We start from the raw sequence: 13,160 nt of genomic DNA on the forward strand, positions 1-13,160 counted from the left end.
AGGATTTACCTCCATTGTCACACGTGCACTTTGCTCTCGTCCCCACGTTCCCTCCCCTCTGCAATCTTTATCTTCCTTCTCTTAACCTCTTCTCTTCAGCACCTACCAGCTCCCTAGTGGCGTCATGAGTTTGTTCTATGCCTTCTGTTTTGTTTTGTTACGTTATTCTTTCCCCTAATGAATCGTTTCTGGCAACAGTGCCCCCTGACTCTTGGGTCGGGACACCAGGCTGTAGCAACTCAGTACACTTTTTATCTTGTATCTTCCCCTAATTTCTCACATGATTATTGTCTCCCTTAAGCAACTCCTGGGTAGTACCCATGACTTCCTTGTCCTTTATACTTACAGAAAAATACGGGACATCTAGAATGTTCTCTGTTCTCTCATTCCTGGTTCTCCAGGGAGAACCCAACCCACCACATACTTTGAAGCAGATGTTGGGTCCCCGACAAAACAGGGTCAGCCTCCTCAGCGAGGGAAAGGTCAAATCTGCTCAGACGTGTTAAGAAGAAATTTCGCAAGCATTTGGCTGAACTTGTGTACTAATATCTAAATATTGAGTAATATAGAGTAAAAAATTAAAAGGCAGCCAAACAACCCTTTGGCTCATCTTTGGGTCCCTTGAGAGGTGTTCTGAAAGCTTATTTTTATCATGTTTATTTCCAAAAAAAAAAAAGGCTAAAAATGAGACTGAGCCTAGATTTTTCCCAATAGGAGGCTTTTCCTATTTCCTTGGTTGAGGAATGAGGATTCTAAGACTCTCTGGAAGGACCCATTGAACTCTGGAAGTCCTGGATTCCACCTGCTGCTTGGAGCTTCTAAGCAGGAACCTCCAGCTGCTGGTGATGCCCTGTGTGATGTCATAGGACTTTGTGACACGGCCCGATGCTACATCATGTGCATGTAGTACAAGGCGGGCAGGGTCACCCAGTACAATCAAGTATTTTCTCAGAATCCAGGCCATTCAGAAAAAAAAAAATCTCATCTTTCAGATCGTTCAGCCTAGACCCCTGCCTAATTTCACCTGCGACTCAGCTTAGACAATGTATCAACTACAGAGTGGCCAATGTCTCGGTGGTAGGTGGGTGGCCTCGGCGTGCTGAGAAAAATGGGAACAAAGTTGGGGGGTGGGGTGCCTTCCACCTGCATTCAGTGGAAGCAACACATCAAATCGCTGAATCTTGAATGGGATGCTGGCTCTGGGGATTAGGATTAAGATCTGATTTGTAATAAGAGGCTGGGCTATACCACTCTAGAGGTAGACTGGGCATTATAACGACTTCAGTTCTTGAAAATCTGATCATTTATAGAGAATTTAGTTGTGACAGCATAGCCATGTTTTCTTGACCCTAAAAACTCACACTTTAAAACAAACTCGATGGCTGTGAATCGAGATTTAGTTTAGGGCTTTGGTTTTTCAGTGTGTACGTGTGTGTGAGCGTGTGTGTGCGTGTATACGTTTGGTGGGAGTGGGGGTGGGGCAGAGATGAGGTCCATATTCCAGAGAACCAGGGGGAGCTCTGCTTTACGAAGACATTGCATAAGAAAGCTTACATTAGTAAAATTAAAAAAAAAAAAATGGAGGAGACTAATTTTCCTACGGGTTCACATGTAGAGAATTTGCTCCAAATTTTCTTAATATACGAGAATCCTTCTAGACAATATGGATTTATTTTCTTTTCCGGTTTTAGTCCTAGCATGACCCCACATGTGTATTTTGTGTATGCAATCTGCCTCCCCTCACTTGTGTTTTTCGTTAGCTTCTAATTGCTTTTGGTGTCCAGTGGAAATTAAAACAGTGTCAAAATGTGACTTTTAATCTCTAGAAGTGGGGTTAATAGAAGTTAAACAGCTTCATTCTCTTCCCACTTATTTGAATCTGCCCATTTCTCCCTGTTAGATGCTGTCTTCTTCTCTTACACATTTGACACTTTTTCTTTGCATAATCGAATACCGCATTTTTGAAGAGTAATTTTTCCAGTCAATGGGCCTTCATTGTGCAACCTAGATCTCTGTCAGGGTGTTAAATCCTATGTCTTGGGAGGATGCTCCTATACGAATAAATGCCCCAATTTTATTATCGTTATTATTATCATGTTTTATTTTGAGAGAGAGAGAGAGCATGCGTGCACAAGTTGGGGAGGGGCAGAGAGAGAGGGAGGAGGGGGAGAGAGGGAATCCCGAGCAGGCTCCACACTCGGCTGGAGCCCGATGTGGGGCCCATCTCATGGACCGCAAGATCACGACCTGAGCAGGTATCAAGAGCGGGAGGCTCAACCGACTGAGCCACCCAGGCGCCCCTCCCCCAATCCAATCTTACACCCCCTCCCTTGATCTAGAATCCTCAGGTCTCAGCCCATGCACAGGACCCTGATCCGGTTGGATAGTGATGCCTGGGTTCTGCAGTTCCCTGGGGACACACTCTTTCCTCCCTGAGCAGGACTAGCACATTCCCAGCCAGGCTATGCTGTCACTTGACCCTAATTATTGATCTGGCGGTCAGGAGAGGACTGGGGGTGGGGGGATCCAGAGGAAGGTCGTGCGTGGCTTGCCAAGCATCCTCAAGCACAGGAGCAATGGGCCATTTCTGTAGATCCACAGGGTGGGTCCTCATGGCCCTCCACCCACACACCCCCATCCCAAGTCTTAGCTTCTCCCTCCTTCCCTGGAGTCACCTTCCTCGGAGTCTCGCTGCCCTATCACCAAGCCCTGCACATGAGTCTCAGCTTTCTCTGCCCTTCCAACGTAGGAGATGCGAATCCCTTTATGTGTTGCCAAGGAAGTGAGATTGATACTTTGCCTTAAAGTGGGGACTCGTCACCCTCAGCCTTTCTTTTGTCTTTCTCAAATGCGTCTGTAGCACCCAACACCAAACATTTTGATTCTTCAGCTTTTATAATTACTTTTCCCTGCCCCCAGCTCCCAAATGCACCAACCAGAACTTTCCTTCCCACCAGTTGGCCACTGGTGAAGCCGTAACAAGCGCACTGCTCCAGCCTGCTGCGTTCTAGTCGAACGCTGCCTTTCCACCAGCATGGGGGGTCCTTAAGGCCAGCGGGCGAGCGGTGATGCACCCCCCAAAATCCCACTTTGGTGTCTGTTTCGCAGGACCACCCCACTACCAACTTTCGTAGGTCAAGATCCTCAGAAACAGACTTTGGGACTGAGATTTGCGTGTCGGCACTTTATTGGCATGGGTTTGGGGGAACACCTGCAAGCAAAGGAAACTGGGTCAAGCAATGTTAACCTTAAAAATAAAGCTGCTGCGGGGCATCTGGGTGGCTCAGTTGGTTAAGCCTCCGACTCGGCTCAGGTTGTGATCTCACAACTGGTGGGTTCCAGGCCCCCCCATCCCCACCCCCATCTGGCCCTGGGCTGACAGCTGGAGCCTGGAGCCTGCTTCGGATTCTTTGTCTCCATCTCTCTCTCCCCCTTCCCCACTCCTACTCTCTGTCTCAAAATAAACATTTAAAAGTAAAAATAAAAATAATAAAACTGCCGGTTATCTTGCCAGCAAAAATGGATTTATTTGGTAATAGTGGAGAACCGCCAACCTGCAGAAGCAAGGCAAAACCACAGGCAAGTCTGGAGACTAAAGAGGCTCTTTTATAGAGGAAAGGGGGACGTCGGGAAGGCTGCTGTAAACTAAGAGTTCATTGGAGTAAACTGGACGTTCAGAGTATAGCGGCTTCTCATTGGCTGAGCTGTGACTGTCCCTCATTGGCTGGGCTGTTGCCGGGGGAGGAGGAAACCTTCCGTCCTCCTGCAGGGATAGTAGAGTGCCGGTCCTCTGCAAGATGCTCCAGGAGTTGGGGCTACAATTGAGTGGGAGTGCTGGAGATGAGAGCGCCCCCTGCCGGCCTCCTGACTCCATTCTGAACAAAGTTTCGTTTCCTTCATTTTCACAACAGAAAGGCTAGACAGTGACGTGGCTGCCACAGGGACCTCTGTGGAAATCTCTGGGCCGGATGAGTCCTTAGAGTCATCTCAAGTTGAAATAAGCAAGTTGGGCTCATCAGCCGGTCTTTAAACATGAGTTCCCTTGGGGCGCCTGGGTGGCGCAGTCGGTTAAGCGTCCGACTTCAGCCAGGTCACGATCTCGCGGTCCGTGAGTTCGAGCCCCGCGTCAGGCTCTGGGCTGATGGCTCGGAGCCTGGAGCCTATTTCCGATTCTGTGTCTCCCTCTCTCTCTGCCCCTCCCCCGTTCATGCTCTGTCTCTCTCTGTCCCAAAAATAAATAAAAAACGTTGGGAAAAAATTAAAAAAAAAAAAAAAAAAAAAAAAAGAGAAAAAAAAAAAATAAATAAATAAACATGAGTTCCCTGAGGGAGGGGGAAACTTTGGACAAAGCCGCTTGCCCCCACCAGCGGTAACTCTGGGGGAGGGTCTCAACCATGAGCCAGTACTCGGGCAGCGGGGTCCCACGCAGTGACCTGGTGGCACCACCGCGTAAGACATCATATCCAGGTGTGTTCAGGTGTTTGGGGGGCAAGGTGCTGACCGGGTGGTTTGATGCCATGGAATTGTTGTGGGTCCTGAGTCCTGTGGGGGAAGAATGGGTCTCTGCTGTGAACAAGAGCGGTTAAGAGCCAGAGCGGGTGGGCAGGCTGGTTCCTAGTGCTGGCCTGAGGTCTACACTTCAGAAGCCCGCCTCTTCCCTCGAGTCCTAGAAAGGGTAAAAATGGGAGACGATACTACATGGTCAAATGTGGAGGAAGATACTTGAGTCAGAGCGTGAGGAGGACCCGCACCAGGAGGTCCTAGAAAGAGAGTGATGCTGGAGAGCTTGGGGCTCGTATCCTTGATTCCCTCTTCCAGCCGCCAGGCTGTCACTTGATTTAAAAGATTGGGGTGGGATGGGGCGCCTGGGTGGCTTGGTCGGTTAAGCGTCCGACTTTGGCTCGGGTCATGATCTCACGGTCCGTGAGTTCGAGCCCCGCGTCGGGCTCTGTGCTGACAGCTCGGAGCCTGGGGCCTGTTTCGGATTCTGTGTCTCCCTCTCTCTCTGCTCCTCCCCTGTTCATGCTCTGTCTCTCTCCGTCTCAAAAATAAATAAATGTTAAAAAAAAATTAAAAAAAAAATAAAAGGTTGGGGTGGGAGAGAAACGCTGCTATATACACATGTGTTTATTACAATGATGCCATTTGATAGACACAGTTTGCAATCCTCATTTTTAAATTTTTTCCAAAGTAATGTATACACAAAAAAATAAAACCAAATCTTATAAAGAGAGTCGGCAGGCCCCTGCCCAATTCCACCCTAATCCCCAGTTCAACTCTCCAAAAGCAATGGCTTTAGACTCTTTTAATATATTTCTTATGACAGTCAAACCTTCATATTTTAAATAATATTCCTAGGCTTCTGCTTCTTGGCTTGTTTTGCACATTCACTTCATTTTTCTGACGTGACTTCCATTTTTTTAAAATCTTAGCTTTCCCCACCCCCACCCCAGCACCTGGGTGGCTCCGTGGGTTAAATATCTGACTCTGGATTTCAACTCAGGTGGTGATCCCACAGTTGGTGAGTCTGAGCCCTGTGGCAGACGGTGCAGACAGCGTGGGAAATCGTATTTTCCCTACGAATCTATGTGATGTTTTGATTAATACGGTAGCCAGTGCCTACAGCTTCATCATTCTACAAACATCATTCCTTAATTTTTACCACCAGATAGGACACCGACTTGCACTTGCCCGCCCCAAAGAATCTATCAAATCTGATGTTCTTTTGACCCATCTCCTTTTAGGGGAGGGGTTGAGTGCCAGAGCTCACTAGAGCCCCCATTCCAAGGCGGGCTACCTCTTTCCTGGGCCGGAGCCGCCATCTTGGGTCACTTCCCTTGGTGGGAAGTGATCTTCTGAATACCCGTTTGAAGAGGTTTTGCTAATAGAAAATGAGATCGACTTCAGCACATCAAAGTATACGATGCATACGTAGAAATGTGTCTGTTTCGAAAACACTGAAAATTGAATTTAAACCAAGTAGATGATCTATAAGTCATGGGAGTATCTAACATAGCTTCTTTTAAATTCTTCTGATTTAGGAAATTAACAAATGAGCCTTCAAAAATGCTAGGTTTACAATGAGAGGCATTTTAATTCAAACTTTACTGTATGGATCCTTGACATTTGGGATCTGGACAGCTCTGTTGTATGTATTTATTAACCACAATCATGTGAGCAACTTGGACAAGAGAACCCAGGAGCCTGCCTCAATTTGGTCCCTTGAACAAAAATTTCATCGGCAAGTTACTCATGGCTCAGAGGAAATTCCAAGACCGTATGTGAGATTTGAAAGTCCCGATGAAGAAGAAACCAAACCACAGAAATCCTTTTTCAAATTGAGTAAGTATTTTGATTTTCTCCATTAGCCATTTTAAGGGGAAGTATTTTTACTACATACAAATTTTAGGGAAAGCACAAGCCGGGGAGAAGGGCAGAGGGAGAGACAGAGAATCGTAAGTAGCCTCCACGCTCAACATGGAACCCGACACAGGGCGTCATCCTACAACCCTGGGATCATGACCTGAGCTGAAATCAAGGGTCGGACACTCAACTGAATGAGTCACCCAGGCGCCCTGCAATATTATACATTTTTAATGTATTTGTAGATACTCTGCAATGAATTGCAATGCTGCGGTAAACATGGATTACAAGGCTTTGTGTGGACATATTTTGTTTCTCTTATGTAAACACCCAGGTTTGGGACAGATGGGATATAGGTAGATATATGCTTAACTTTAAAAAAAATGACGAAGTGTTTTCCAAGGTAGGCGTGCCATTTAATATCCCTTCCCACAGCATATGAGAATCAAATCTTCGCCAACATTTGACACGGTCAGCTTTTTAGATGTTAGGTATTCGAATGGGTAACCAATGGTATCGTTGTGATCTTAATTTGCATTTCCCTGGGGACTAATAATTTTGAGCACCTTTTCATGTGCTTAATGACCACCCATATATCATCTTTTGTAAAATGTCTCTTCCTGTCTTTTGTCCATTTTTAAATTGGGATGTTTGTCTTCTGATTTTTAAGACTTAAAAAAAATTTTTTTTAATGTTTTTATTTTATTTTGAGAGAGAGACTGACTGAGCCACCCAGGTGCCTCGATTTTTAAGACTTTTTATTTATTTATTTATTCATTAAAAAAAATTTTTTTTAACGTTTATTTATTTTTGAGACAGAGAGAGACAGAGCATGAACGGGGGAGGGTCAGAGAGAGGGAGACACAGAATCTGAAACAGGCTCCAGGCTCTGAGCTGTCAGCACAGAGCCCGACGCGGGGCTCGAACTCACGGACCGCGAGATTATGACCTGAGCCGAAGTCGGCTGCTTAACCGACTGAGCCACCCAGGCGCCCCTTTTAAGACTTTTTAAAATGTATTTTGGATTTGAGGCCTTTGATATGTGAGTTGCAAATAGTACAAGTCTGTGCCTTGTCTTTTTATTCTCTTTTTTATCGACAAAAAGCACTGTATTAGTTTTAGAGTAGAGCATAATGATTTGATACGTGTATATATTGCAAAATAATCACCACAATGATTTTTGTTAACAGCCATCACACACACAGTTAAAATCTTTTTTCTTGTGATGAGATCTGTCTTGGCAACTTCCAAATATACAATATAACATTGTTAACCATAGTCACCATGCTGTACTTTTTAAAATTCTCTTTTCAGTGGTGTCATTCAAGGAGGACAATTTTATTTTATCCTTTTACTTTCTATTTTTCCTTATTTGGCTTTATTTATTTATTTGATATTATATTTATTCTGCTTTATTTATTGATTTCACTTATTTTTATTTATTTGTTTATTTACTTATTTACTTATTTATTTTTGAGGGAGAGAATCTTAAGCAGCCAGCATGGAGCCCTACTCAGGGCTCGATCCCACAACCCTGGGATCATGACCTGAGCTGAAATCAACAATGAGATTCTATGCGGCGCCTGGGTGGCTCGGTCGTTTGGGCGTCCAACTTCGGCTCAGGTCATGATCTCACGGTCCGCGAGTTCCAGCCCCGCGTCGGGCTCTGTGCTGACAGCTCAGAGCCTGGGGCCTGCTTCAGATTCTGTGCGTCCCTCTCTCTCTGCCCCTTTCCCACTCACGCTCTGTCTCTCTCTATCAAAAAATTAATAAACGTTAAAAAAAAATAAAAAAAAAAAGAATCATCTGCTTAACCAACTGAGCCATCCAGGTGCCTCCAAGAAGAACAATTTTAAATTTTGATGTTCAGTCCATCCCATTTTCTTGTATGGTTCATGTTTTTTATGTTTTATCAAAGTAACCTTCGCCTACCTCAAGTTCTCAGATTCCCTTCTGTGTTTTCTTATAGAAAGTTTAGGTTTTACTTTATATTTTACATCAGGGCCATGATGTGAGGTAGGGATCAATGTTCATTTCCCCTAGGTGGATATCCATTTCATCCAGCAGCACTTGTTGAAAAAGCTCCCTTTTTCCATCTTGCCAAAAATCAAAAATCTGTCCATCTTTCCATCTGTCAAAAATCAGTTGACTGTTTTTGTTGGGTGTCTTTCTGAACTCTATTCTCATTCTTTTCAAAAATTGTTTTGGGGTGCCTGGGTGGCTCAGCTGGTTAAGTGGCTGACGCGATTTCGGTTCAGGTCATGATCTCACAGTTTGCAAATTCGAGTCCCACGTTGGGTTCTGCACTGACAGTTGGGAGCCTGCTTGGGATTCTCTCTCTCCCTCTCACTCTGCCCCTACCCAATGCTCTCTCTCTCTCTCTCTCTCTCAGAATAAATAAATAAACTTGAAAAAACTGTTTTGGTTATTCTAGATCTTTTGCTTGTTCATATAGGTTTTAGAAACATATTGTCAACGTCTACAAAAAAGCCTGCTGGGTTTTGTTTTGTTTTGTTTGTTTTGTCTCGAGAGAGAGAAAGCAGGGGAGGGGCAGAAAGAGAAGGAGAGAGGGAGAATCCCAAACAGGCTCCACTTTTGAAATGTTGACTTTTCATTTTCATTCAGTTCTGTATATTTTTATATTCCCTTTGAGACTTTCTCTTTGGATTATTTGGAAATGGGTTTTTTAATTTCCAACTCATGGAATAATTCTCTAGCGTCTACTACCGATATCCAGTTTGGTTCATTTATAGTCTGAAAATATACTCTATGATTTCAATTCTTTTAGAGTTTTTTTTTTTGAGGTTTGTTTCAGGATCCAGGATATGCTCTGTCTCTGGTGACTGTTCCATGCACACTTGAAAAAAATGCGTATTTGCTCTTTTTGGGTACGGTGTTCTTTACATCCACATCAGTTAGATCCTGTTGGGTGATTGTATTGTTCAGTTCTTCTGTGTCCTCGCTGAGTTTTGGCTAGTAGTTCTGTCAATTGCTAAGGGTGGGGGTTGAAGACCCCAACTGTATTTATGGGTTTGTCAGTTTCTACTTTAACTCTCTCAGCTTTTGCTTCGTGTGTTTTGAGGCTCTTTTTTGATGTGATTGTATTTGGAATCATTATGTCTTGCTGGTGCACTGAGCTTTTTATCATAAGGTAATGTCTCTCTTTGTCTCTAGGAATTTTCTCTGGTCTATTTTATCTAATATTAATAGATCCACCCCTGCTTTTCTTTTTTAAGTAGGCTCCATGCCCAAAGTGGGGCTTAAACTCATGACCCCGAGATCAAGAGTCATAGGCTCTACCCACTGAGCCAGCCAGGAGCTGCTTTTTTGATTAATATTTGCAAATATATCCTTTTCTATCCTTTTACTATCAATCAACCTATGTTTCATTGAAGTAAGGTGCTTGTAGATAGCATATTATTGGAACATTTTTTAAATCTACTCTGTAAATCTAGGCTTTTAATTGATATATTTAGATCATTTGTATTTAAGACAGTTATTGATGTCAGAGTTTCTTAGCCAGTTTTTCATTTGTTCCCTCTGTTTCTCAATCTTGTGTTTCCCTTTTCTTTCCTTTCTGTGAGTTACTTGAACATTTTTTCAAAATTCCGTTTTGATTTATTTTATACTGTTTTTTTTTTTTTTTTTTCAACAGATTGCTTTGTATGGTTTCGCTCGGGGTTGCTGTAGGTATCATGCAATCTATCTGTAACTTAACAGTCTCCTTGAATTGATGTTTTTCCACTTCAAGTGTAAGCATTCCCTTAGCCCTCCTCAATTAAAAAATTTACTTGTCTTCCGCATTGAGCGTCACATTACCTGGTGCTATAATTGTTGTTTCAGACACCAAATATGATTTAAGAAACTCATGATAGGGGTGCCTCCATAGCTCAGTCGGTTAAGCGTCTGACTCCTGACTCAGCTCAAGTCATGATCTCATGGTTTCTAAGTTCCAGCCCCACATAAGGCTTTGCATGGACAGGGCAGAGCTTGCTTGGGATTCTCTCTCTTCCCTTCTTTCTCTGTCCCTCCCCCACTCGGTCTTGCTCTCTCAAATAAATAAACATTAAAACAATGAAAAAAAGAAACTCATGAAAAGGGCAGCCTATTATTTTGTCCCTATTTTTATCCATTTTGATGTTCTTTTTTCTTATCTGAAGTCCCACCCTTCTGTTATCATTTCCTTTTTGTTTAGAGAACTTTCTTTTGCTGTTCTTTAAGGGCAGGTTACAAATTCTTAGTTTTTCTTCACTTAGGAGTGTCTTTATTTTCTCATAATTCCCAAAGGATATTTTTGAGGAATGTAGAATTTGCTTATTGACAGTTCTTTTCTTGCAGCATTCAGAAATGTTCTGTCACTTCCTTCCCTCCTCCACAATTTCAAAATTTTTTTAACGTTTATTTATTTTTGAGGGAGAGAGAGAGAGAGACAGTGTGAGTGGGGGAGGGGCAGAGAGAGAGAGAGAGAGATAGAGAGAGAGAGAGGCACAGAATCTGAAGTAGGCTCCAGGCTCCGAACCGTCAGCACAGAGCCCAATGCGGGGCTCGAACTCACAAACCGTGAGATCATGACCTGAGCCGAAGTCGGAGGCTCAACCGACTGAGCCACCCAGGTGCCCCGCCTCCTCCTCGATGTCAAACGAGAAATCCACGGCCATTCAGATTGATCCTCTGTGAGTCCTACTTCTCTTCTCTCTGGCCACTTTCAAAAGTTTTCCTTTGCCTTCAGTTTTCAGAAATTTAGTTATGATGTGGCCCGACATGCATTTCTTTGGTTTATCCTGTTGGGGTTTTGTTCAGTCTCCTGAGTCTATAGATGTCCAACTTTCACCAAATTTGGGGAGTTTCCAGCCTTATTTCCAGAGTACTTTTTCAGTCCTACTCTGACTCCTCCCCCAGGGCTCCGATAACACAAGGATCGGCTCTTTTCGTCATCAGTGTGCAGGTTCCTGAAACTCTCTGCATTTTTTTCCTGTCTGCTTTCTCTGTTGTTCGGATCCGGTGGATTTCACTGATCAGCCATCATCGCTCTACTATTAAGCCGGTCCGGTGAGGTTTTTTTATTTAGACCATTGTGTTTTTTAGTTCTATATCTTCCATTTTTTAAAATATAACTTGTGTTTCTTTGCTGAGATTTTCCCTTTTCCATTTGTTTCCAAACATTCTTCTGATGACTGCTTTAGCATGAGAAGTCAGATCATTCTGACCTCTGATTCATCTCTGTATTGTCTTTTCATTCAATTTGAGATCCCTGGTTCTTGGCGTGAGAATGGGTTTTCGATTGTATTCTGGGCCTTTGGGATATTATGCAACACCAGGTCCTAATTAAGCTTCTTTATTAGGGGCCATCCCCTGCAGCACAAGGGTGGGCCAGGTGGGAGGTATTCTCAGTTTCCCCACTGGGTCTGCTGACACCATTCCTGCAGCCAGGGATCACCCTGGGGGAGGGGAGGAGTTCAGCTCCCGCTTTGGTAAAATGAGGCACAGACGTGCATGAAGTTGTTGTCTCGGAGTTAGCTCCCCAGTGGGCCTCACGGACAGCCAGTTAGGAGAGAGGAGAAGCAGAGTCAGTGTCCAGCTTTGCATAACCTGCTTCTCTTATTGCCACCGGGTGGGGTAGAGGGTTAGCTCTCCACTGGGCCCTGCTAACGTGAGGGGCAGGGGCTATGTGGAATGGTGACGAGCCCCACCTTGTGTCCCCTCCAGAAGCCTCGTCGCTGCCAGCTGGGCTTGGAGGCTCAGCATTGCTATTGCCATGGCGCTATCTGGGGGAGAATGAGAGTGTCACCTGTTTCCCCCAGGCCGGCTTACTGAGGGGCAGCTCCCCGCCCAGCCTGCCCGCACCCCCCAGGTAATCAGAGCCCTGCTGCTTCTGCCACGAAGGGGGATAGAAGGGTGGGTTCTGCTCAGTCCCACCCACACCACTGCCCTTTACTCCCTTGGGTGTGGTGGAAGGCCTCCTCCCTGCCCCGGGGGGTGGTGTGGTTCTCCCACTTCTGCTTGACTTGATTAGGTTTGTCCAAAGGATTTCTTGGTTTGCCCCCCCCCCCCCCCCCCCCCCCCCCGCTCCCCGCCCTGTGGCTGGAGGGAACAGACTTATCTGGGAGGCTTTTTGGCCTGTGCCATTGGTGGTTCTACTGGGAGGCTTCTACAGACCTCTTTCTGGGAGATACGGGAGGCAGCGAGGAAATTAGGAGCTCCCATGTCCTTCCTCCAGTCCTGAGGCATCTGCCTCCTTATTTCCCCTTTTCTGAGCCCTCCTATGCTCATCTATTGTGTTACGTTCGGGATTTCTCAGGTGCAGGAAAGAGGGCTTAGGGGAAATGGGGTTACTGCATCCTGAAGAGAATCCCTTTTGTATATAATATAGCCTTTTATATCGGTTTTGGAAAGCACTCCGTAGGCATTGGAAAAGAAAGTTCATTCTTCAAAAACAAAGCAAAATTCAAATCCACTAAGGAAATAGTGCTAATGACATTTATCAGGTTCTTTCTAACTTTTTCTCTGACTTAGAGTTGTTCTTAAAATATTCCATTACTACTTGTGGCAGGTATATATTGATATCTCTAATGATTTTAACGTATTTTGCTGTAGCATTATTTGATGTCTGCAAGCTCATTATTAGTTAGTCTTTATTATAACTTATTGTGAGTATAAAATGACTTTCTGGATGTTGCTTCCGATGAATTCTGTACTTTTTTTTTTTTTAATTTATTTCTGAGACAGAGAGAGACAGAGCATGAGCAGGGGAGGGGCAGAGAGAGAGGGAGACACAGAATCCGAAGCAGGCTCCAGGC

The 13,160-nt window shown here is 44.5% G+C and overlaps 1 protein-coding gene across 8 annotated transcripts in view; it reads left to right on the forward strand.

The window, feature by feature from the left end:
• Positions 1-869: 869 nt before the first annotated feature.
• GALNTL5 (polypeptide N-acetylgalactosaminyltransferase like 5) overlaps positions 870-13,160 on the forward strand; it is a 54,906-nt gene continuing 42,615 nt past the window's right edge. For 2 of the 8 annotated variants that reach the window (XM_060633456.3, XM_078437339.2), the window contains exons 1-2: positions 994-1,081; positions 6,042-6,342. In XM_060633456.3, coding sequence (XP_060489439.3) covers positions 6,081-6,342 — 262 coding nt within the window. In that variant the 5' untranslated portion in view covers positions 994-1,081; positions 6,042-6,080. Of the gene's footprint in view, positions 1,082-4,344; positions 4,468-6,041; positions 6,343-12,014; positions 12,215-13,160 lie in introns of those variants that run through there. The other 6 variants (XM_060633457.3, XM_060633455.3, XM_060633458.3 and 3 more) reach the window with 6 other exon arrangements.

The sequence above is a fragment of the Panthera onca genome, chromosome A2, assembly GCF_046562875.1.
Source record: "Panthera onca isolate mPanOnc1 chromosome A2, mPanOnc1 haplotype 2, whole genome shotgun sequence".
In the NCBI taxonomy this organism is placed as follows: Eukaryota; Metazoa; Chordata; class Mammalia; order Carnivora; family Felidae; genus Panthera; species Panthera onca.